Source organism: Ranitomeya imitator, chromosome 8, assembly GCF_032444005.1.
Source record: "Ranitomeya imitator isolate aRanImi1 chromosome 8, aRanImi1.pri, whole genome shotgun sequence".
In the NCBI taxonomy this organism is placed as follows: domain Eukaryota; kingdom Metazoa; phylum Chordata; class Amphibia; order Anura; family Dendrobatidae; genus Ranitomeya; species Ranitomeya imitator.
In genome coordinates, this window is record NC_091289.1 from 72,047,377 (window position 1) to 72,073,646 (window position 26,270).

General features: G+C 44.0%; 1 protein-coding gene across 2 annotated transcripts in view; it reads right to left on the minus strand.

Moving 5' to 3' along the window:
• GUCY2C (guanylate cyclase 2C) overlaps nt 1-26,270 on the minus strand; it is an 842,638-nt gene that overhangs the window by 428,931 nt on the left and 387,437 nt on the right. For both annotated transcript variants that reach the window (XM_069737068.1, XM_069737069.1), the window contains exons 14-15: nt 15,964-16,032; nt 15,606-15,710 (exon numbers count right to left, since the gene is read on the minus strand). In XM_069737068.1, coding sequence (XP_069593169.1) covers nt 15,606-15,710; nt 15,964-16,032 — 174 coding nt within the window. The remainder of the gene's footprint in view (nt 1-15,605; nt 15,711-15,963; nt 16,033-26,270) is intronic.

Genomic DNA, 26,270 nt, shown 5'->3' on the forward strand with positions numbered 1-26,270 from the left:
GGTGGTGCATCTCCTTCTTTTGTGAGGTGGTGCAGATGGTGACTTTTCACCATCATCTTCTGGGCGGAACCTTTTGAGCTGAACTTGAAGGCGAGAGGGGATACCGATTGTTTTCACGCTTCTCCTGCGTAGCTCTCCAAGTACTAGTTCATGGGCCAATTTTTTCAGATACAATCGTCTACGGAGTGGTTCAAGCTTGTTTTCAAGATAAATTACTTGTGAATTTATACCACCCAAATTCAACATAGCAAAAAATATGACCATTGGCCAGCGTTTGATGTTTCTGCTGATGTTGAAAGTGGAGCACATCTGATCTGCTGTATCCACACCCCCTTTGGTGGCATTGTAAAATTTAATTATCTCCGGGTTTTTTTCTGCCCCAGTCCCAGGATCGATGGCAGCATCATCATGAAGTGTTGATAGAAGAACTACGATTTTTTTGGCATGTGGTACATAGGAAACTAAAGCCTTTCCATTATGGAATGCAAACATACTGCTGTACTGTTGTCTCTCTTTCACACTTACAAACTGTGGCGGCAATTCCCTTTTGTTTTTTCTTACAGTTCCCACATATGACAGCTTCTGAATTTTCAGATAATCAATCAGATCACAACTTGTAAACCAATTGTCAGCTGTAATATTGCGACCCGATCCAAATAAGGGTTCAGCCAGTCTTTTTACAACATCAATGGGTTTGTTGCTCACACAGTAAGGACCTTCTGGTTGTTTTCCTGCATAAACTTCCAGGTTGTAAGTGTAGGTCTTACTGGCATCAACAAGGGCATAAATTTTTATTCCATATTTGTTTGGCTTTGATGGAATATATTGACGAAAGGCACATCTACCACGAAAACCAGGGAGCATTTCGTCAATAGTGAGATTCTCTCCAGGGTAATAACTTGTTTACAGTTTACAACAAATCTTTGAAATATATCACGAATTGGAGCAAGTCGGTCATGTGTTTTGCGTTCGGTTCGGGTAGTTCTGTCGTCAAACCGAAGGCAACGAATTAGAATCTTGAATCTGTTTATGGACATAACAAGGCTAAATTTTTCAACTCCATCCCCATCTTTACCCCAAAGTTCCTCCAAACTTTGTCTATTTGCCCTATAAGCTCCTGCAAGGTACAGTAATCCAAAAAAAGCACGCAGTTCTATTTCATCTGTGGGCTTGATGGTTCTGTTGCAGATGTACTTGTCCTTTATAATGTCTATATATTGGTTGGTATATGTGACAATAGAGTCCAGAATGTCATCTGTAAATATACTGTTCCAGCATTCAACTGCAGTTTTTGCATTACGTGCAGTTCCTATTACTGCAGGAAGGTGAGTAATAATGTTTAAAGGTTCCCTACGTTTTTTCTGGAATGGCTTCTTGTTCCATTTAGTATTTTTATCTTTTCCAATATAATATGATCCAACTTCTTCATCCTCACCACTGTCACCATCTTGCTCTGTTTCAGAATCCAGGACACATTCTTCCACCTCATCATGAGAATCAATCTCACTTTCCTCTCCTAAATCCTCATTCAGTGTGAGGTCTCTATCATCTAACAGCATGTTTGTTACTTCCTCAACATCAAGTTGTTTGGATAAATTGTACATTTTCCTCTCCATTTCAGCAGATAATCTGAAGCAAGAGAAGGAATATGTTAGGGAACTACTGTATATGCCTGAGCAGCACACTTTCTTTTATAAAATCTCCCTTATTTCTATGAAATATCCTCACATTTTGTGCTATACATTCATAAAACAAGCTAAATAAACTATTGTGATGAATAAAAACATAAAATACCAACCTTACTGAATGTGACGTATTCACATACAATGAGACTGAGAGATCTGTGCAGCTATATCCTCTCCCCTGAAGCTCTGAAATCCAACTGTGATATCAGATTTCACAGACCTTCAAGAGACAGGAGACTACCTGGAGGGAGTGGGTTTCCTCACAATCTGGTGAGGAAGGAGAAATGAAAGTAAAAGAGAAGCGCCTGTCAGATCAGTTATATGTGACGGAGGGTTAAACAAGGCGATGAATGGAAAACAGCATTTAATACGACCGAGGGCCATTTTGAGTACCTGGTTATGCCATTCGGGCTTTCCAATGCTCCATCAGTATTTCAGTCCTTTATGCATGACATCTTCCGAAAGTACCTGGATAAATTCCTGATTGTGTATTTGGATGATATTTTGGTCTTTTCGGATGATTGGGAGTCTCATGTGAAGCAGGTCAGAATGGTGTTCCAGGTCCTTCGTGCTAATTCCTTGTTTGTGAAGGGGTCAAAGTGTCTCTTTGGAGTTCAGAAGGTTTCATTTTTGGGGTTCATTTTTTTCCCCTTCTACTATCGAGATGGACCCTGTTAAAGTCCAGGCCATTTACGATTGGACTCAGCCGACGTCTGTGAAGAGCCTGCAAAAGTTCCTGGGCTTTGCTAATTTTTATCGGCGCTTCATCGCTAATTTTTCTACTGTTGTTAAACCGTTGACTGATTTGACCAAGAAGGGTGCTGATGTGGTCAATTGGTCTTCTGCGGCTGTAGAGGCTTTTCAGGAGTTGAAGCGTCGTTTTTCTTCTGCCCCTGTGTTGTGCCAGCCAGATGTTTCGCTTCCGTTTCAGGTTGAGGTTGATGCTTCTGAGATTGGAGCAGGGGCTGTTTTGTCGCAAAGAAGTGACCACAGCTTTCTGGATGTATGCTTCTGATCCTTGGCTCCCCTGGAAGGTTTTCCTTGGATGTTTGCTGCTACCCGAAGCTATCTGGATTTACAGTGCATTTGTGATCACCTTGCAACCTAGGACTGGTATTATACGCACCTACTGCCAGGCGGCCACTACCTGTCTGGGAATTGGCACAGCTATGTCTGGAGGAGTGCACTGTATGCCTCCCTACACGGACAGGCTTAGTGCAACTAACATGGGCAAGGTTTTGATTGATGTCCCTAAGTCTGTTCATAAACGTGTTGCTTACTCAAGGGGACGACTTCTGGAGCTGCGCAGGCTAATGTCTTCTCCTGCAGTGGGCAGACCACATGTCCCGTGTGAGGTAAGGCGACCCTACAGAGGCTGCAGAGCGGGCAAAAAACTTAAGGCAAGGCGAAGACGGTTTAAACCTGTAGTTCCGTCCATCATCATGGGGAATGTTCAATCACTGGGTAATAAGTCGGATGAACTGCTGGCATTAATACGGACCCAGAGGGAATACAAGGAATGCAGTTTGATGTGTTTTACTGAAACATGGTTACGTGGCGAGATCCCAGACTCAAGTGTCTCAGTACCAGGATTTCACATGGTCCGGGCGGATAGAGACACTATGAAGAGCGGCAAAAAAAAGGGCGGTGGAGTTATACTCTACATAAACAACGGTTGGTGCAATCAGGGGCATGTGACAGTAAGGGAGCGCCATTGTTGTCCTAACATTGAATTGCTAGTTGTTGTCCTCAGACCTTACTATATTCCTAGAGAATTCTCGCTTGTTACTGCAATAGTGTTGTACATACCACCAACTGCAAACCATGAGGCTGCAGGTGAAGTGCTGTCAGGAGTCATTGCCCGGCTCCAGATGAAACACCCCAACTCGCTTACTGTAATCTCTGGGGATTTTAACCGGGCTAAAATTTCTACTGCCTTACCTAAATTCTATCAATTTGTGAAATGTACAACACGTGACAATATTACTTTAGACTTACTCTATGCGAATGTCAAGAATGCTTATTCATCGTCTACCCTGCCGCCCTTGGGGAAGTCTGATCACAATCTTGTACTATTGTCACCAGTCTACCAACCTGTTGTTAAAAAACAGCCGGCTACCTTTAAATCAGTTAGAATGTGGTGTCCAACAAATGAACAGGCTTTGCAGGATTGCTTTCATCTTACAGACTGGGATGTGCTGCTTGGGACAATGGACGAGTATACAAATGTTAATGAAGTGGTTGGCAGAGTGACTGACTACATTAACTTCTGCACTGATATGCTGGTGCCGACTAAAAAGATTAGGTGTTTTGCAAACAACAAGCCATGGATAACAAAGGAATTGAAGCATTTGCTCAACAGGAAAAAAAAGGCATTTAAAGTAGGTGACAAAGAGAAAATTAAAATGATACAGCATGAATTGAAGCATAAAATAAAGGAGGCCCAGGAAGCCTTCAGAATTAAACTTGAAAAGAAACTGTCCCACAATAATACCAGAGAGGTTTGGGCAGGAATGAAATTACTGACTGGGCTTAAGCGGAGGCCTGAAAATGATCCAGGAACAATGGACAAGGCTAATGAGATGAATGAGTATTTCAACAGGTTCAGCAGTACATGTGTACATGTGCCAACTGATAGTGGAGGGGACCTGGGTGCAAATTCTGCAACATCGATATTGGAGGATGAGCAGACTAATTTTAGAGTATCCGAAAATGATGTGAGGAGGCAGTTTAAGTCACTTAACATTGGTAAAGCTGCAGGACCAGATGGACTCAGCTCACGTGTCCTTAAAGTTTGTGCAGACCAGCTGTGTACTGTCTTTACGCGCCTATTTAATGGAAGTATACAAACACAGAGGGTACCTGTGCTATGGAAAACTTCCTGTCTGGTGCCGGTACCCAAGACTTCTTTTCCTGCAACCCTAAATGACTATCGTCCTGTAGCCTTAACATCTCACGCTATGAAGGCCTTGGAAAGATTAGTGCTTGCTCACTTAAGACCAAGGGTCAATGCTTTTATCGATCCCCTTCAGTTTGCTTACCGACATAGATTGGAGGTGGATGATGCTATTCTTTCTCTGTTACATAGGGTACATTCATTTCTGGAGACTGACGGAACCACGGTGCGAGCGATGTTCTTCGATTTCTCGAGTGCATTTAACTACCTGCAGCCACTTTTACAACACAAAAAGATGACTGATATGAAGGTGGAGGTGGGGATGAGAAATTGGATAACTGACTACCTATCAGATCGGCCACAGTTTGTACAGATGGGAGCAGTTGTGTCAAGCAGATTATTGAGCAGTGTAGGTGCCCCCCAGGGAACGGTGCTTGCACCCTTTCTATTCACACTGTATACTTCAGACTTTCAGTATAAATCTGAACTTTGCCACCTTCAAAAATTTTCGGATGACTCCGTGGTTGTGGGATGCATTAGGGGGGATCAGGGGGATGAGGAATACAGAAGTGTGGTGTCGAATTTCGTGGATTGGTGCAATGGTAACTATCTGCAACTAAATGTTAAGAAAACTAAGGAGTTGGTGGCCAACTATAGCAGGATTAAGTTGGAATGCTTACCGATCACTATTGCTGGTCAGGAGGTCGAGCAGGGGGAGAGTTACAAATATTTGGGGGTCCATTTGGATAGCAAACTGGACTGGAGATGCCACTCAGAGTTTGTCTACAAGAAGGGGATGAGCAGATTGTATTTCCTAAGGAAACTGAGGTCTTTTAATGTGTGCAGCAAAATGTTAGAAATGTTCTACCAATCTGTAGTGGCAAGTGCCATCTTTTTTGCAATCACATGCTGGGGTAGTAGTGTGCGGGCCTCTGATGCTAATAAGCTGAATAAGATTATCAAGAAGGCAAGTTCTGCTGTGGGCTGTAATCTGGACTCTTTTGGGGAGGTAGTGGAGAGAAGAACTCTGAAAAAGTGTATGGCAATTATGAACAATAATGCACATCCATTATATGAGCTATTCATGAGACAGAAGAGCACCTTCAGTAACCGGCTAATACTTCTGAGGTGTAAGAAGGAAAAATATAGGAAATCGTTTGTGCCAACTGCCATGGGAATGTACAATAATAACATTAGGGTTAAACCACCAAGGTGATAGTCTACTTATTTCTCTACATTTCAGTTCACTCGTTGTGTATGTCCTATTCTAATGTATAATGTTCTTCTGTCAACAAACTGTCATGTCAACTATGTAATTCCTTTATTATTTTTATGATTTAAGTTGTGCTGCTGTGATACCATAATTTCCCACGGGATCAATAAAGTGTATCGTATCGTATCGTATCGTATCATAAGTTCTGATGGCTCGGTGATGAAGCCATGTGCTTTCTTTTCTAGAAAGTTTTCGCCTGCTGAGTGTAACTATGATGTTGGTAATCGTGAATTGTTGGCCATGAAGTGGGCATTCGAGGAGTGGCGTCATTGGCTGGAAGGAGCCAAGCATCTCGTGGTGGTCTTGACAGATCACAAGAATTTGACTTATCTTGAGTCTGCCAAACGGTTGAATCCGAGACAGGCTCGATGGTCATTATTTTTCTCCCATTTTGATTTTGTGGTTTCGTACCTTCCGGGCTCTAAGAATGTGAAGGCTGATGCCCTGTCAAGGAGTTTTGTGCCTGACTCTCTGGGTGTTCCTGAGCCGGCGGGTATTCTCAAAGAGGGGGTAATTTTGTCTGCCATCTCCCCTGATTTGCGGCTGGTGCTGCAAAAATTTCAGGCTGATAGACCTGACCGTTGCCCAGCGGAGAAACTGTTTGTCCCTGATAGATGGACTAGTAGAGTTATCTCTGAGATTCATTGTTCAGTGTTGGCTGGGCATCCTGGAATCTTTGGTACCAGAGATTTGGTGGCTAGATCCTTCTGGTGGCCGTCTTTGTCGCGGAATGTGCATTCTTTTGTGCAGTCCTGTGGGACTTGTGCTCGGGCTAAGCCCTGCCGTTCTCGTGCCAGTGGGTTGCTTTTGCCCTTGCCGGTCCCGAAGAGGCCCTGGACGCATATTTCTATGGATTTTATTTCGGATCTCCCCGTCTCTCAAAAGATGTCGGTCATTTGGGTGGTTTGTGATCGCTTTTCTAAGATGGTCCATTTGGTACCTTTGTCTAAATTGCCTTCCTCCTCTGATTTGGTGCCATTATTTTTCCAGCATGTGGTTCGTTTACATGGTATCCCGGAGAACATCGTTTCTGACAGAGGTTCCCAGTTTGTTTCAAGGTTTTTACATAGTTACATAGTTACATAGTTATTAAGGTTGAAGGAAGACTATATGTCCATCTAGTTCAACCCATAGCCTAACCTAACATGCCCTAACATGTTGATCCAGAGGAAGGCAAAAAAACCCCATGTGCAAAGAGTAAGCTCCACATTGGGGAAAAAAATTCCTTCCCGACTCCACATACGGCAATCAGACTAGTTCCCTGGATCAACGCCCTATCAAGGAATCTAGTGTATATACCCTGTAACATTATACTTTTCCAGAAAGGTATCCAGTCCCCTCTTAAATTTAAGTAATGAATCACTCATTACAACATCACACGGCAGAGAGTTCCATAGTCTCACTGCTCTTACAGTAAAGAATCCGTGTCTGTTATTATGCTTAAACCTTTTTTCCTCCAACCGCAGAGGATGCCCCCTTGTCCCTGTTTCAGGTCTATGATTAAAAAGATCATCAGAAAGGTCTTTGTACTGTCCCCTCATATATTTATACATTAAAATGAGATCACCCCTTAGTCTTCGTTTTTCCAAACTAAATAGCCCCAAGTGTAATAACCTATCTTGGTATTGCAGACCCCCCAGTCCTCTAATAACCTTGGTCGCTCTTCTCTGCACCCGCTCCAGTTCAGCTATGTCTATCTTATACACCGGAGACCAGAACTGTGCACAGTATTCTAAGTGTGGTCGAACTAGTGACTTGTATAGAGGTAAAATTATATTCTCCTCATGAGCATCTATGCCTCTTTTAATGCATCCCATTATTTTATTTGCCTTTGTAGCAGCTGCCTGACACTGGCCACTGAATTTAAGTTTGTCATCCACCCATACACCCAGGTCTTTTTCATTGACGGTTTTGCCCAGAGTTTTAGAATTAAGCACATAATTATACATCTTATTACTTCTACCCAAGTGCATGACCTTACATTTATCCCCATTAAAGCTCATTTGCCATTTATCAGCCCAAGCTTCTAGTTTACATAAATCATCCTGTAATATAAAATTGTCCTCCTCTGTATTGATTACCCTGCAGAGTTTAGTGTCATCTGCAAATATTGAAATTCTACTCTGAATGCCCCCTACAAGGTCATTAATAAATATGTTAAAAAGAAGAGGGCCCAATACTGACCCCTGTGGTACCCCACTGCTAACCGCTACCCAGTCCGAGTGTGTTCCATTAATAACCACCCTTTGTTTCCTATCCCTGAGCCAGCTCTCAACCCACTTGCACATATTTTCCCCTATCCCCATTATTCTCATTTTATGTATCAACCTTTTGTGTGGCACCGTATCAAAAGCTTTTGAAAAGTCCATATACACTACATCCACTGGGTTCCCTTGGTCCAATCCGGAACTTACCTCTTCATAGAAACTGATCAAATTATTCTGACATGAACGGTCCCTAGTAAACCCGTGCTGATACTGGGTCATGAGGTTATTCCTCTTCAGATACTCCAGTATAGCGTCCCTTAGAATGCCCTCCAGGATTTTACCCACAGTAGAGGTTAAGCTTACTGGCCTATAGTTTCCGAGTTCAGTTTTTGTTCCCTTTTTGAATATTGGCACCACATTTGCTATACGCCAGTCCTGTGGCACAGACCCTGTTATTATGGAGTCTTTAAAGATTAAAAATAATGGTCTATCAATGACTGTACTTAATTCCTGCAGTACTCGAGGGTGTATCCCATCCGGGCCCGGAGATTTGTCAATTTTAGTGATTTTTAGATGCCGCCGCACTTCCTGCTGGGTTAAGCAGGTGACATTTAATTGGGAATTTTTATCACTAGACATTTTGTCTGCCATGGGATTTTCTTGTGTAAATACTGATGAAAAAAAGTCATTTAGCACATTGGCTTTTTCCTCATCCTCATCCACCATCTCACCCAGACTATTTTTAAGGGGGCCAACACTATCATTTTTTAGTTTCTTACTATTTATGTAGTTAAAGAATATTTTAGGATTATTTTTACTCTCTCTGGCAATGAGTCTCTCTGTCTCAATCTTTGCTGCCTTGATTTGCTTTTTACAGAATTTATTTAATTTTCTGTATTTATTTAATGCCTCCTCACTACCTACTTCCTTTAATTCTCTAAATGCTTTCTTTTTGTCCCTTATTGCGCCCCTTACAGCTCTATTTAGCCATATTGGTTTCCTCCTATTTCTAATATGTTTATTCCCATACGGTATATACTGTGCACAGGTCCTATCCAGGATGCTAATAAACGTCTCCCATTTTCTCTGTGTATTTTTGTGTCTCAGGATATCGTCCCAGTTAATTGCACCAAGATCCTCTCTCATCCGTTGGAAATTTGCCCTCCTGAAGTTTAGTGTCCTTGTAACCCCTCTACTACACATCTTTTTAAAGGATACATGAAAACTTATTATTTTGTGATCGCTATTTCCCAAGTAACGCCCAACCCTTATATTTAATATGCGGTCTGGCCTGTTGGTTAATATTAGGTCTAGCAGTGCCCCCCTTCTTGTTGGGTCCTGAACCAGTTGTGAAAGGTAATTGTCTCTCATAATTGTCAAAAACCGATTACCTTTGCTGGAACTGCAGGTTTCTGTTCCCCAATCTATTTCAGGGTAGTTGAAGTCCCCCATAATAATGACTTCTCCTTGAGTCGCATCTTCATCTATTTGCTTTACGAGGATATTCTCCATTGCTTCCATTATTTTTGGAGATTTATAACAAACCCCTATCAGTAATTTATTATTTTTTCCCCCTCCCCTTATCTCCACCCACAGGGATTCTACATTTTCATTAAATTCACCTATATTATCGCGCAGGATGGGTTTTAAGGATGATTTTACATATAGACACACCCCTCCCCCTCGCTTATCTGTACGGTCATTTCTGAACAGGCTATAGCCCTGCAAATTAACAGCCCTGTCATGGCTCTCATCCAGCCACGTTTCAGATATCCCCACCATGTCATAATTATGCTCCAACAACATTAGTTCTAATTCGTCCATTTTGTTGGCGAGGCTTCTGGCATTAGTATACATGCACTTTATGTTCCTCTCTGTACTTCTATTTCTTAAATTATTAACTGTTCTGACCCCACCCCCCATGCCACCGCCACCCCCAACTTCCTTATTTGTGCCCAGGACTCTGTCTGCACTATCTTCCCCTCCTATAAAATGAATACCCTCCCCCCCAATTCCTAGTTTAAACACTCCTCCAACCTTCTAGCCATTCTCTCCCCCAGCACAGCTGCACCCTCCCCATTGAGGTGCAGCCCGTCCCTAGCGTAGAGCCTGTAGCCAACTGAGAAGTCGGCCCAGTTCTGCAGGAACCCAAACCCCTCTTTCCTACACCAATTCTTGAGCCACTTATTAACCTCCCTAATCTCCCGTTGCCTCTCTGGCGTGGTTTTGGCGATCCTTTTGTGCTAGGATGGGCATTGATTTGTCTTTTTCCTCGGCTTTCCATCCTCAGACAAATGGCCAAACCGAACGAACTAATCAAACTTTGGAAACATATCTGAGATGCTTTGTTTCTGCTGATCAGGATGATTGGGTGTCCTTTTTGCCATTGGCTGAGTTCGCCCTTAATAATCGGGCCAGCTCGGCTACTTTGGTTGCGCCGTTTTTCTGCAATTCTGGTTTCCATCCTCGTTTCTCTTCAGGGCAGGTTGAGTCTTCAGACTGTCCTGGTGTAGATACTGTGGTGGATAGGTTGCAGCAGATTTGGACTCATGTGGTGGACAATTTGACATTGTCCCAGGAGAAGGCTCAACGTTTCGCTAACCGCCGGTGCTGTGTGGGTCCCCGACTTCGTGTTGGGGATTTGGTTTGGTTGTCGTCTTGTTATGTTCCTATGAAGGTTTCCTCTCCTAAGTTTAAGCCTCGTTTCATTGGTCCGTATAAGATTTCTGAGGTTATCAATCCTGTGTCATTTCGTTTGGCCCTTCCTGCTTCTTTTGCCATCCATAATGTGTTCCATAGGTCGTTATTGCGGAGATCCGTGGCGCCTGTGGTTCCATCCGTTGATCCTCCTGCCCCGGTGTTAGTTGAGGGGGAGTTGGAGTATGTGGTGGAGAAGATTTTGGATTCTCGTGTTTCGAGATGGAAACTCCAGTACCTGGTCAAGTGGAAGGGTTATGGTCAGGAAGATAATTCCTGGGTTTTTGCCTCTGATGTTCATGCTGCCGATCTGGTTCGTGCCTTTCATTTGGCTCATCCTGGTTGGCCTGGGGGCTCTGGTGAGGGTTCGGTGACCCCTCCTCAAGGGGGGGTACTGTTGTGAATTCTGTTGTCGGGCTCCCTCCTGTGGTCATGAATGGTACTTCGGCTGGTTCTGTCCATGGACTTCCTCTGGTGGGTGTTTCTGAGTTTCACAGGTGACGAGGTTAATTCGTTAGCTGCTGCTCTATTTAACTCCACTTAGATCTTTGCTCCATGCCACCTGTCAATGTTCCAGTATTGGTCTGTTGACTCCTGGATCGTTCTTGTGACCTGTCTTCCCATCAGAAGCTAAGTTCCAGATTGTATTTCTTTGGTTTGCTATTTTTCTGTCCAGCTTACTATTTAATTTGTTGTCTTGCTTGGTGGAAGCTCTGGGACGCAGAGGGAGCGCCTCCGCACCGTGAGTCGGTGCGGAGGGTCTTTTTGCACCCTCTTCGTGGTCTTTTTGTAGGTTTTTGTGCTGACCGCAAAGTAACCTTTCCTATCCTCGGTCTGTTCAGTAAGTCGGGCCTCACTTTGCTAAATCTATTTCATCTCTGTGTTTGTATTTTCTGTTATGTTCGCTAATGACAGGTGTTATGAAGGCAAACCAGAAACACAGTGTGCTTAGCGATCAGAGCGCACACAGTGATCTGACAAATACCCAAAAATACAAGAACGAGCTCTGAGACGTGGAAACTCTGTAGACTGCACACCTGATCCTATCCTAAACACAACTAAAAGCGGCTGTGGATTGCGCCTAACAACTACCTAGGCAACTCGGCACAGCCTAAGAAACTAGCTAGCCTGAAGATAGAAAAATAGGCCTGACTTGCCCCAGAGAAATTCCCCAAAGGAAAAGGCAGCCCCCCACATATAATGACTGTGAGTAAGATGAAAAGACAAAACGTAGGGATGAAATAGATTCAGCAAAGTGGGGCCCGATATTCTAGGACAGAGCGAGGACAGTAAAGCGAACTTTGCAGTCTACAAAAAACCCTAAAGCAAAACCATGCAAAGGGGGCAAAAAAAAAACCCACCGTGCCGAACTAACGGCACGGCGGTACACCCTTTGCGTCTCAGAGCTTCCAGCAAAGCAAAAGACAAGCTGGACAGAAAAAAAGCAACAAAAAAGCAAAACGCACTTAGCTATACAGAGCAGCAGGTCACAGGAACAATCAGGAGAAGCTCAGATCCAACACTGAAACATTGACAAGGAGCAAGGATAGCAGCATCAGGCGGAGTTAAGTAATGAAGCAGTTAACAAGCTCACCAGAACACCTGAGGGAGGAAGCTCAGAAGCTGCAGTACCACTTGTGACCACAGGAGTGATTTCAGCCACAGAATTCACAACAATTTTCATCTTTACTCACAGTCATTATATGTGGGGGGCTGCCTTTTCCTTTGGGGAATTTCTCTGAGGCAAGGTAGGCTTTATTTTTCTATCTTCAGGGCTAGCTAGTTTCTTAGGCTGTGCCGAGTTGCATAGGGAGCGTTAGGCGCAATCCACGGCTATTTCTAGTGTGTTTGATAGGTTTAGGGGTTTAGGGATTGCGGTCAGCAGAGTTCCCACATCCCAGAGCTCGTCCTTATTATCAGTAACTATCAGGTCATTCCGTGTGCTCTTAACCACCAGGTCCATTATTGTCCTGACCACCAGGTCATAACACTTTGGTATGTGTGAGAGGGGCAAGCGATTCCAAAGCTGCAGCTATTGTGGTGTTATATAGAGCGGCAGCATCATCCGCATTGTGTAGGGAAAATGTCTGTGAGAGGGAGTAGGGATTCAGAGAGTGAATGTAGATCAAGGTGTTTAAGATTTCTGCTAGGGTGTGCAAGTTGTGGGGTGGGGATTGTAGACAAGGAGTGGAGAGGGAAGATAATGTGAGTAGATTGTGGTCAAAAAGAGGAAGAGGTGAGTTAGAGAGGTTAGATAGGGAGCAGAGGCGGGTGAAGATGAGGTCCAATGTGTGACCATCTTTGTGAGTGGCTGCAGAAGACTATTGAGTGAGGCCAAAGGAGGAAGTGAGAGATAGAAGTTTAGTGGCAGCTGAGAGGGAAGTGTCAATGGGTATGTTGAAGTCGCCCATGATGATAGTGGGGATGTCTGCAGAAAGGAAATGAAGTAGCCAGGTGGTGAAGTGGTCAAAGAAGGTGGTGGCTGGCCCTGAGGGGCGGTAAATGACAGCCAGTTGGAGGTTGGTGGTGGCATAGATGCGCACAGAGTGCACCTCAAAGGAAGGGAGGGTAACAGAGGGTGGCAGTGGGATTGGGGTGAAGGAGCAAGTACATGACAGGAGAAAACCAACTCCTCTGCCATGCTTGCTGCTGGTGCGGGGTATATGCAGTATATATATATATATATATATATATATATATACGTAGAAAAAAAGGGAACAGCACAATATTAACTTATCTTCAGGTGCAGGGCCCCAGGATAACAGTCCATATATCCAGATAATCGATAAATGTCAAAAAATGAGGCAGCACTCCATAGGATCAGTATTCAACTTTGCAGGATTTAATCAACCCACTGTGCAGGGCGACGTTTTGGCTCAGACTGAGCCTTTCTCAAGCCTTGAGAAAGGCTCAGTCTGAGCCGAAACGTCGCCCTGCACAGTGGGTTGATTAAATCCTGCAAAGTTGAATACTGATCCTATGGAGTGCTGCCTCATTTTTTGACATATATATATATATATATATATATATATATATATATATATATATATATATATTTAAGCTTTTTAGTTTTTAACTTTACTATTTGTTTCCCATAAGGGACATGAACCTAAAATCGTCTGTGTGTATTGCATATGTGGCACCCCTAGTGGTATTTGCCACAAAAATAGTTACTGACACTAAATACAAATATTAAAGGGAACCTGTCACCTGAATTTGGCGGGACTGGTTTTGGGTCATATGGGCGGAGTTTTCAGGTGTTTGATTCACCCTTTCCTTACCCGCTAGCTGCATGCTGGCTGCAATATTGGATTGAAGTTCATTCTCTGTCCTCCATAGTACACGCCTGCACAAGGCAAGATTGATTTGCGCAGGCGTGTACTACGGAGGACAGGAATGAACTTCAATCCAATATTGCAGCCGGCATGCAGCCAGCGGGTAAGGAAAGGGTGAATCAAACACCCGAAAACTCCGCCCATATGACCCAAAACCAGTCCCGCCAAATTCAGGTGACAGAGTCCCTTTAAGATAGCAAAACTGCACTACCACCTCCGGCCAGAAGGGGGAGCTCCAGAGACTCCCCTTGATCCATTCTGGTCTGAGAGAAGAAATGGCAGTTGGGCTAAGGAGCTGAAAGTGAGAGGTCATACAGCTGAATTTCTAGCAGCCCTATGACGGTTTCCAGGCCCAAATCACCGGCCTGAGGAGAAGAGGGACAGAGAAAAAGGACATTGTGAGAACCGGGTAGCATTAATCACTACCCAGAACAGGCGCAAAGACGGATACCGGATCCGTGGCTGTATTCATTATATATAATACAGCAACCGGAAAAACGTGAGGTGATATCAGCTTCACTAGGGCCGGACGCAGCAACAGACACAGAGTTCAGCGGTACTCCCGGAGGGGGTAAACCGATAAAAGGACTCGGGTTGCCCGTCGAACCAGGACCCGGAGGGGACAGATTGGGCCGGCAGCCAGTTCACATACAGCAGCAAGGCCACACAGAAACTGCGTACAATAAGAGGCGAAGACCCCGGCAGGGTCAAAGTAACTCAGAGTTCCCATACAGACACCAGTGACAGGACTGGTTGTAAATCCCTTTATGTTGAAGTAAACTGGTTAAACGTTTCAGTGCCTCAGTCTTTCATTTGGACAATAGCCATCTATCCAGGATCGGGATCATCACCGCTGGGAGAACCTGCTGCTGATCAAGTAAGTGCCTGTTCCCTCACGATACCCCTTACACTGTGCATTGCCTGAGGCCACAGCACCGGGTCAAGCCACCCGTGACATCCCCCTCAAGAGACAGACTCCATTGGTCCGGTGCTGGGTACCCCGGTCTCCTGGGCGTCACACATACTACACTACAACTCTGTATAGTAAAAACCACCGACTCAGCTCTGTTCCACGGGAGTACCAAGATGGTGGACACAGGAGCCTTCAGCATACACACAGTTACCATTTGAACCCATTGGGGTCCATGATCGAGTCAATGGAGGGGGTGATGTACACTTAAAAGTATTCCCCAGCAGGATTTTGCCATTTAAATGCCATTTTTTAGTGATTTACAGCCACATTTATGAGGTTAAACAGCAATTAAAGAGGGAAGGGCTTAAATCTATTTTAACTTTTAGGATTCAAATTTTATATACTGTATAAACATATACAGTATATGGACTTGTGAGATGAAGTTGATGAAGTAGAAGCTCACATAGAATCACTGTTTTCATTACCACTATGTTTTAATGAATAAAAAATTATTAGCTGGACACATGTTTCAATTCTGATTTCATTGTAAGTGGCTTAAATGTAAGTAAATGTTAAATAAACATTCAGAATGAGCTTACTCGAAGCGATCCTCTTTCACAGTATTCAATAACGCCATATATCATTGCATCCTTCTTCACCGTTCCATAGAATTTTGTCAGGTTGTAATAATCTATCTGTAGAAGCTGAAGGGTTACACAGTATTTAATGTTACTATTAACAATGCAGTTACACAGATTTCAAGCTTATAGTGAAACATGAATATGTGAGAAAATATACATTTATTATCATAGAAAATTGCTAATTGACATTATCATATACATTGCATAATGGAATTCAGCTAACCACTGGAGTAAATTGGCCTTTCTTAAAAGCAAAGCAAACACATTTACCACCTCAAAGCTATGCTATCCTAACTAATATCATAACAAGGCTTACCTTGTTGAGCTCCATTTTCTGTTTCTCAGTAAAATTCCCATCATGTTTCAAGTCTTTCAATATGATAACCTTCAAAAAATATTAGTAATTTTGTAAATGTTGCAAAAGAAACAAAACTAACAGTTTTATTAATGATACTTAGGAAAACCAGAAACTGATATATTGTATACATATAAGGGCCTAATTCATAATGAAGGCTATGCTGCAAGTACATAATGAAGTCTATGCTGCAAGTACATAATGAAGGCTACACCACAGGAATATAATGAATGCCATGCCACAGGTACATAATGAAGGCTATGCCACAGGAACATAATGAAGGCTATGGTGCATGTACATAACGAAGGCTATGCCACAGGAACATAATGAAGGCTATGCCACAGATACGTAATGAAGGCTATGCCACAGGAACATAATGAAGGCTATGCTGCAAGTACATAATGAAGGCAATGCCACAGGTAAATAATGAAGGCTATGTCACAGGTACATAATGAAGGCTATGCCATAGGAACATAGTGGAGGCTATGCTGCAAGTACATAATGAAGGCAATGCCACAGGTACATACTGAACCTGGGCAGCACGGTGGCACAGTGGATAGCATTGCAGCGCTGGATTCCTGGGTTCAAACCCCACCAAGGACAACATCTGCAAAGAGTTTGTATGTTCTCTCTGTGTTTGCGTGGGTTTCCTCCGGGCACTCCGGTTTCCTCCCACATTCCAAAGACATACTGATAGGGAATTTAGATTGTGAGCCCCATTGGGGACAGTGACGATAATGTGTGCAAAATGTAAAGCTCTGCGGAATATGTTAGCGCTATATAAAAAAATAAAGATTATTATTATTATTAATATACTGAAGGCTATGCCGCCGATAAATAGTGAAGGCTATGCCACAGGAACATAATGAAGGCTATGCCACAGGAACATAATGATGGCTATGCCACAGGAACATAATGATGGCTATGCCACAGGTAAATAATGAAGGCTATACCTCTGCATAGGTGGATTTGGTATCAAAATATGCTATGGATTTTCACAAATATCCACAACACGTGCTGTATATGGATTAGATGAGCTGAGGGATAAAACAATCTCTCAAATTACTTTTGAGCCAGTGAAAATTACTACTAATTACAAGAATTATTTTTAAAAAGTAAATTTAAATACTTTGAATTAAAGACTGAAGTTTGGAATTCACAAGCCAACTACAAAGTGAAAAGCATGTTTAATCAGAGTTGGGTAACTGACTTGGCCAATAAAGAATATACTATTAATTTACAGTACAGAAAGTCTGTCACTCTCAAAACTGAAACTGAACCATTTAGACTTTCATATAGGGTATATAGCCCCTGTAAAAAAAAATTAAAAAATCATACTGGTAGTGTAGATTTTAGTAAATGTTTTTTATGGAAAATCATTTTTATTACATTTGTACATTAGGGGTTTGGGTGCACTCTTGATGTGGCTAAGGGCTCCGTGCACCTTTCCATCTTTTCAGTTACAATACTCTGCCAATCCACTCATGGTGATTGACAGCTCTTACTTTGGAGCACTACCCAAAGTCCCCAGCCTTGCATGTACTGACATTGGAACTGCCAAGTTTCTGCATACATAGTGTCAGAGAGTGCAAAGGCAGAGTTCTCATCCCTTTTTGTGTATACCAGCCGTTCAGTACACACAGGATTACAAAGTTGCCAATGCTAACAAGAGTGGCAGATGAGAACTTACACAGTGTCAGCATGAACGCACTTTCATCTCTCTCTCCTATATGCACTCATTTCACTCTACTGTGTGCAGCAAGAGGCCACTGAACACAGGAAAGGGAGATAAGAGTGCATACACACTAACATTGTCTGCTTTCTCAAATCAAAAAAAGGGGAGAAGCCAGCGCAGCCTAAGGTTAAGACGCAATAAATAAAGCGCAAATGCACATATTAATTTCTATCTGTATTTTCAAAATGAGACATTTAGCAAACAATTGATCAATTCTTTGAGCCACCCCGCCTCTTCACGGCAATCTCATATTGGGGCAGTCCTACACTACGTTTTTTATATTCGCTGTGCCATAAAGGCCTCCTAAATGAACTAAATGCAAGACCACATTAAAAACATGCTGTACCTGGAGCATATACTGAGTCACCCCCATGGCGCCAGAGTAGGCAAGCGAGGATAAAGGTTGACCAGGTCCAGACAGACATTTCGGATCCAACCTCCACACTACTCTGGCGCCATGGGGGTGACTTAGTATATGCTCCAGGTACAGCATGTTTTTAATGTGGTCTTGCATTTAGTTCATTTAGGAGGCCTTTATGGCACAGCGAATATAAAAAACGTAGTGTAGGACTGCCCCAATATGAGATTGCCGTGAAGAGGCGGGGTGGCTCAAAGAATTGATCAATTGTTTGCTAAATGTCTCATTTTGAAAATACAGTTAGAAATTAATATGTGCATTTGCACTTTATGTATTGCGTCTTAACCTTAGGCTGCGCTGGCTTCTCCCCCTTTTTTTTGTTCTGTTATTGGTAAGTGGCTGACCACCACTGTTGCCGTGCGCCGCGCCTGGTTATGTGCGCCATTCTTTCTGTGTCTCAGTGATTGATAGGCTGCTGTCCACACACAGCAGCCCTGCCCTGCCTCAGGCTTTGTTTAATTATGCACCTGTGCCTCAGCCTGTTTCACTCTTCATCTGTGGTACTGGATGGGCAGTGTGGAGGTTGGATCCGAAATGTCTGTCTGGACCTGGTCAACCTTTATCCTCGCTTGCCTACTCTGGCGCCATGGGGGTGACTTAGTATATGCTCCAGGTACAGCATGTTTTTAATGTGGTCTTGCATTTAGTTCATTTAGGAGGCCTTTATGGCACAGCGAATATAAGAAACGTAGTGTAGGACTGCCCCAATATGAGATTGCCGTGAAAAGGCGGGGTGGCTCAAAGAATTGATCAATTGTTTGCTAAATGTCTCATTTTGAAAATACAGTTAGAAATTAATATGTGCATTTGCACTTTATGTATTGCGTCTTAACCTTAGGCTGCGCTGGCTTCTCCCCCTTTTTTTTGTTCTGTTATTGGTAAGTGGCTGACCACCACTGTTGCCGTGCGCCGCGCCTGGTTATGTACGCCATTCTTTCTGTGTCTCAGTGATTGATAGGCTGCTGTCCACACACAGCAGCCCTGCCCTGCCTCAGGCTTTGTTTAATTATGCACCTGTGCCTCAGCCTGTTTCACTCTTCATCTGTGGTACTGGATGGGCAGTGTGGAGGTTGGATCCGAAATGTCTGTCTGGACCTGGTCAACCTTTATCCTCGCTTGCCTACTCTGGCGCCATGGGGGTGACTTAGTATATGCTCCAGGTACAGCATGTTTTTAATGTGGTCTTGCATTTAGTTCATTTAGGAGGCCTTTATGGCACAGCGAATATAAAAAACGTAGTGTAGGACTGCCCCAATATGAGATTGCCGTGAAGAGGCGGGGTGGCTCAAAGAATTGATCAATTGTTTGCTAAATGTCTCATTTTGAAAATACAGTTAGAAATTAATATGTGCATTTGCACTTTATGTATTGCGTCTTAACCTTAGGCTGCGCTGGCTTCTCCCCCTTTTTTTTGTTCTGTTATTGGTAAGTGGCTGACCACCACTGTTGCCGTGCGCCGCGCCTGGTTATGTGCGCCATTCTTTCTGTGTCTCAGTGATTGATAGGCTGCTGTCCACACACAGCAGCCCTGCCCTGCCTCAGGCTTTGTTTAATTATGCACCTGTGCCTCAGCCTGTTTCACTCTTCATCTGTGGTACTGGATGGGCAGTGTGGAGGTTGGATCCGAAATGTCTGTCTGGACCTGGTCAACCTTTATCCTCGCTTGCCTACTCTGGCGCCATGGGGGTGACTTAGTATATGCTCCAGGTACAGCATTTTTTTAATGTGGTCTTGCATTTAGTTCATTTAGGAGGCCTTTATGGCACAGCGAATATAAAAAACGTAGTGTAGGACTGCCCCAATATGAGATTGCCGTGAAGAGGCGGGGTGGCTCAAAGAATTGATCAATTGTTTGCTAAATGTCTCATTTTGAAAATACAGTTAGAAATTAATATGTGCATTTGCGCTTTATGTATTGCGTCTTAACCTTAGGCTGCGCTGGCTTCTCCCCCTTTTTTTTGTTCTGCTTTCTCAAATCCCTCTACTGCCAGCATCTTCAGCTGCTTGTTTGTATAAAAATGATCACATTGTTGTATGTATTCTAGAGTGGTACTAATGGTGAAACATCAGATCATCATGAGGCAAAAACTAAGCCAATATGTTAACAAAAAAACAAAAAAAACATGGACCTATAGAATATAGCAGCATAAAGACATTTGGTAGTTTTTTTGTGTAAATGCAGCAAGTCATAAAAACTACACTATAAAAATTTGCTCTAGCCATATTCATACTGAACCACAAAATAGAATTAACATGAGATATAAAGAATAATAAAAACTGAAGAGTGCCTTCTTGAAATGTGGGAAATAAAATTTACATTTAAGTTTTTTCAGAACAATTTAACTTATGACCTAAATATTTTTATTTTTGCAAAGGTAACTGAAAAAAAGGACCCCAAAATTTGCTGGGCAATTTCTCCTGAGCATGCTGATATCCATATGTGGGGGGGGGGAGTGGGGAAACCACTGTGGGGATGTACGGCAGACCTCGGAAGAGCGCCATTTTACTTTTTGAATGTAAAATTTGCTGGATTCATTAAGCCATGAAAAAAAAAAAGAAATAAAAATTTGCCCACAAAAATACTTTTTAGCCCCAAATTTATTATTTTTACAAGCGTAAAACAAGAAAATTGCACCATACAATTTGTTGTGTAATTTCTCCTGCGTTCGCAGATACCCCATATGTGGGTGAAAGCTACCGTTTGGGTGCACTGCAGGGATTGAAAGGGAAGTAGCACCATTTGACTTTTTGAATGTAAAATTTGCTGGCATAATTAGTGGATTCCATGTTTCATTTGAAGAGCCCCTGATGTGCCAAAATTTAGTTTTAGCCCCAGATTTTACATTTTCAGAAATGAAATGAAAATGGGTAAAAATTTCACCAAAATGTGGCCCACAATTTTTATTGAATGTAGAAATACCCTATATAAGGATGCACAGTACTGCTTAACCACACAGCAAGATTCGGTAGCGACAGATTGGTATTTGCCTCCTGGAGCCCAGATTTTTCATAGTTAGCGGTCTCCATATACAGAACTTTTAAGTGCTGGAAAAGCAGAATCCCCCTTGTCTCCTCCTGCCGATTCCAACTCAAAAACATTCCCGGATCCGTGTATTCCTTGACCATGAAACCACAAAAACACTAGTACATGCCCTTATCATCTCCTACCTCGACTACTGCAACCTCCTACTCTCTGGTCTCCCCTCTAACACTCTGGTACCACTCCAATCCATCCTAAACTCTGCTGCCCGACTAATCCACCTGTCTCCTCATTATTCCCCAGCCTCTCTTCTCTGCCAGGCCCTTCATTGGCTTCCTATTGCCCAGAGGCTACAGTTCAAAACACTAACAATGACATACAAAGCCATTCACAACCTGTCTCCTCCATACATCTGTGACATGGTCTCCCGGGACCTACCTACTGGTGCCTACCTACACGCAACCTTCGATCATCTCATGATCTCCTTCTCTACTCCTCTCTCATCTCGTCCTCTCACAACCGCATCCAAGACTTCTCCTGTGCTTCCCTTTACTCTGGAACTCTCTACCCCAACACATCAGGCTCTTGCCTACCACAGAAACCGTCAAAAGGAACTTGAAGACCCACCTCTTTGGTCAAGCCTACAACCTGCAGTGATTCTCAGTCTACTGAACCACCTCTGTTGTGAACTCTGTTGTCAAGCTCCCTCCTGTGGTCATGAATGGTACTTCGGCTAGTTCTGTCCATGAACTTCCTTTGGTGGAGGTGAGTGGTGCTGCTGCTTCTGAGTTTCCTTTCACAGGTGACGAGGCTAATTCGTTGGCTGGCTGCTCTATTTAACTCCACTTAGTTCATTGCTCCATGCCACCTGTCAATGTTTCAGTATTGGTCTAGTCCGCTCCAGGATCTTGCTGGTGACCTGTCTACTCTATCAGAAGCTAAGTTCCTGCTTGAATTTTACTGTTTGCTATTTTCCTGTCCAGCTTGCTATTTGATTTTTGTCCTGCTTGCTGGAAGCTCTGGGACGCCGAGGGGGCGCCTTCGCCCCGTGAGTCGGTGCGGAGGTCTTGTACCCTCGGCGTGATTTTTTGTAGGGTTTTGTGTTGACCGCAAAGTTACCTTTCCTATCCTCTCTCTGTTCAGTAAGTCGGGCCTCTCTTTGCTAAATCTATTTCATCTCTGTGTTTGTGATTTTCATCTTGTTTCACAGTCAATATATGTGGGGGCTGCCTTTTCCTTTGGGGAATTTTCTCTGAGGCAAGGTAGGCTTTGTTTTCCTCCTTTAGGGCTAGCTAGTTCTTAAGCTGTGCCGAGGTGCATAGGGAGCTTTAGGCGCAATCCACAGCTATTTCTAGTGTGTGCGATAGGATTAGGGATTGCGGTCAGCAGAGTTTCCACTTCCCAGAGCTTGTCCTGTATTTTTGTCACTATCAGGTTTTTTCTGTGTGCTCTTAACCACCAGGTCCATTGTTGTCCTAACCACCAGGTCATAACACATCTCATGACCAGCTCTATCCTCTCCTAGTGTATCCTCACCCATCTCCTGTAGACTGTGAGCCCTCACGGGCAGGGTCCTCTCTCCTCTTGTACTTGTGTGTGCCTTGTTTTACTCATGTTTATTGTACTTGTCTATATTTGCCCCGTTCACATGGAAAGCTCCATGGAATAAATGGCGCTATAAAAATGTATAATAATAATAAAAATCGCCCTCAAGTGACCCCATTTTAGAAATTATACCTGTCACGTACCTGCTTCTCAGCGCGTGACAGGGGGTTGCGCCTGCAAAGGTTAATCTATCTCCTCTCACTCAGTCCAGCATTCAACCTCTGTCCTGTGCTGCAATGGGAGCATAATTCACACCTTGACACATTCCACACACCCCGCTCATACACGCTGCCACCACTCACCGAGCACATGGGCGATGAGTCCCGGAAATACTACTGCTACTGTCTGACAATCATAAGGATTACACACTTTAAGGCTATGGATTCTTTTAGAGCATACAAGGTTCAGACTTATTAAAGTTTTAAGCGTTAATAGAAAAGGTACAGTGCTTACAATAAAAATGGTATAAAAATATAGGAATAAAAAGTGACATGCGGGGGGGCGTGGCCTGGACTCTGAGCAGAGCAGACGTGTCTAACCCGGGCTCATTGGACTTTTCCGTTCTGGGACCCCAAACACACACTTAACCCTCGGAAAATACTCCCCCGGGACAGAGAAACATCAGGCTTCCCACCTTGCCTCTCCTGCAGTCAGAGAGACTCCATAGGAGAGGGACGCTGGACAGCGTTTGAAGCAGCCAGGAGGAGAGACGCCATTTCTGCCTCCCAGCAAGACTCCAGCGGTGGACCGATAACCCGCGGCAGAGGACGAGTCCATAAAGCAGGTGCTGGGACACGAGGCAGGGAGGGAGACCGCGGCTCAGCTCAGAGGGGCCGGTGAGTGTGGAAGCGCCGGAGGAGCAGGAAGAGGACGCTAGTCGCGGCGGAGGCTATTTTGACACGTGGGTCGCTGGGAGCCGGTCGGCTCGCGACTCTGGCTGCCTGCAGTACACCCCTGCTACCTATCTCTATCGTCTCCTTGCGTCCCGCACGTCTACATTGCGCTCACCTGGTCTGTGTGGAGGAGGTGGTGCCGTGCTTGTCTGGGGCTGCGGTGGCTTCACTCAGGCTTCTTCTCCCCCCTCCTTGGTCCCCTTCTTTTTGGCACCAAGCGCGGCGGTTCCACTGGAGAGCAGGCACACATCTGTTATGATACGGTGGTCTAGGAGCAACATGGAACGAGCTCTGAAGGAAGTGGTAACTGTACTGACCGCAGTCCCTAAGCTCAACACCACACTAGAAGTAGCCGTGGAATGCTCCTAACTCTCCCTAGGCATCTCATCACAGCCTAAGAGCTAACTACCCCTAAAGATAGAAGCAGGAAAGCTATCTTGCCTCAGAGAAAATCCCCAAATGATAGATTAGCCCCCCACAAATAATGACTGTGAGTGGAGAGGGAAAAGACATACACAGAAAGAAATCAGGATGAGCACAGGAGGCCAGTCTAGCTAAATAGATAGGACAGGATGGAATACTGTGCGGTCAGTATAAAACACTACAAAAATCCACGCAGAGTTTACAAAAAATCTCCACACCTGACTAAAGGTGTGGAGGGTAAATCTGCTTCCCAGAGCTTCCAGCAAGACAGAATTAATTCATACTGATAAGCTGGACAAACATAGAAAGCACTGAATGGATAAGTCCACAATCTATGGACAGAAAAGAGCAAGCAAAAACTTAGCTTTGCTGAACTGGTCAGGATAACAGGGAAATCCAAAAAGATGTGAATCCAACCAGGAACCATTTACAAGTGGCACTGGCTGAAGGAACAGCCAGGCCTAAATAGCCGAGCAGAAGAGACGATAAGACAGCTAACTCCAAGGAGCAGCCATACCACTTGAAACCATAAGAGGGAGCCCAAGAGCAGAACTCACAAAAGTGCCATGTTATGATCTGGTGGTTTAGGAACAACATGAGACAAGCTCTGAAGGAGGTGGTATCTGTACTGACCGCAAATCCTGAACCTAGCAGTGCAACTAAAAATAGCCGTGGGGGGTACCTGACGCTCCCTAGACTCCTCGGCACAGCCTAAGATCTAACTTCCCCTAAAGATGGAAACAGGAAACCTATCTTGCCTCAGAGAAAATCCCCAAAGGAAAGATAGCCCCCTACAAATATTGACGGGGGCGAGGAGGGGAAAATAACATACGCAGAAATGAAATCAGATTTTAGCATAGGAGGCCAGTCTAGCTTGATAGATAGGACAGGAAAGGATACTGTGCGGTCAGTATAAAAACTACAAAACAATCCACACAGAGTTTACAAAATCTCCACACTTGACTAAAGGTATGGAGGGTAAATCTGCTTCCCAGAGCTTCCAGCTAACAGAAATAATCCATACTGACAAGCTGGACAAATATAGAATGCACAGAACAATAAGTCCACAACATGTGGACTGAAATGAGCAAAGCCAAAACTTATCTTTGCAGAACTGGTTAGGAAACCAGGAGAATCCAAGCAGAGATGTGAATCCAGCCAGGAAACATTGACAAGTGGCACAGGCTGAAGAAATAGCCAGCCTTAAATAGCTGAGCAGAAGAGACGATAAGTGGAGGCAGCTGATGACAGCTAACTCCAAGGAGCAGCCATACCACTAGAAACCACAAGAGGGAGCCCAAGAGCAGAACTCACAAAAGTGCCACTTACAACCACCGGAGGGAGCCCAAGAGCGGAATTCACAACAGTACCCCCTTTGAGGAGGGGTCACCGAACCCTCACCAGAGCCCCCAGGCCGATCAGGACGAGCCAAGTGAAAAGCACGAACCAAATCGGTGGCATGGACATCGGAGGCAACAACCCAAGAATTATCCTCCTGGCCATAACCCTTCCACTTGACAAGATACTGAAGCCTCCGCCTCGAAAAACGAGAATCCAAAATCTTCTCAACCTCATATTCCAACTCTCCCTCAACCAACACCGGGGCAGGAGGGTCAACCGAGGGAACAACGGGCACCACATATCTCCGCGACAAAGATCTATGGAAAACATCATGAATGGCAAAAGAGGCAGGAAGAGCCAAACAAAAAGACACTGGATTAATAATTTCAGAAATTTTATAAGGACCAATAAACCGAGGCTTAAACTTAGGAGAAGAAACCTTCATAGGAACATGACGAGAAGACAACCAAACCAAATCCCCCACACGAAGCCGGGGACCAACACGCCGACGGCGGTTAGCAAAACGTTGAGCCCTTTCCTGAGACAACGTCAAATTGTCCACCACATGAGTCCAAATCTGCTGCAGCCTGTCCACCACAGAATTAACACCAGGACAATCAGAAGGCTCAACCTGCCCAGAAGAAAAACGAGGATGAAAACCAAAATTACAAAAGAAAGGTGAAACCAAAGTAGCCGAACTAGCCCGATTTATTAAGGGCAAACTCGGCCAACGGCGAGGATGAAACGCCGAAGAAAAAGATAAATCAATGCCCATCCTAGCACAAAAGGCCCGCCAAAATCTAGAGACAAACTGAGAACCTCTGTCAGACACAATATTCTCCGGAATGCCATGCAAACGAACCACATGCTGAA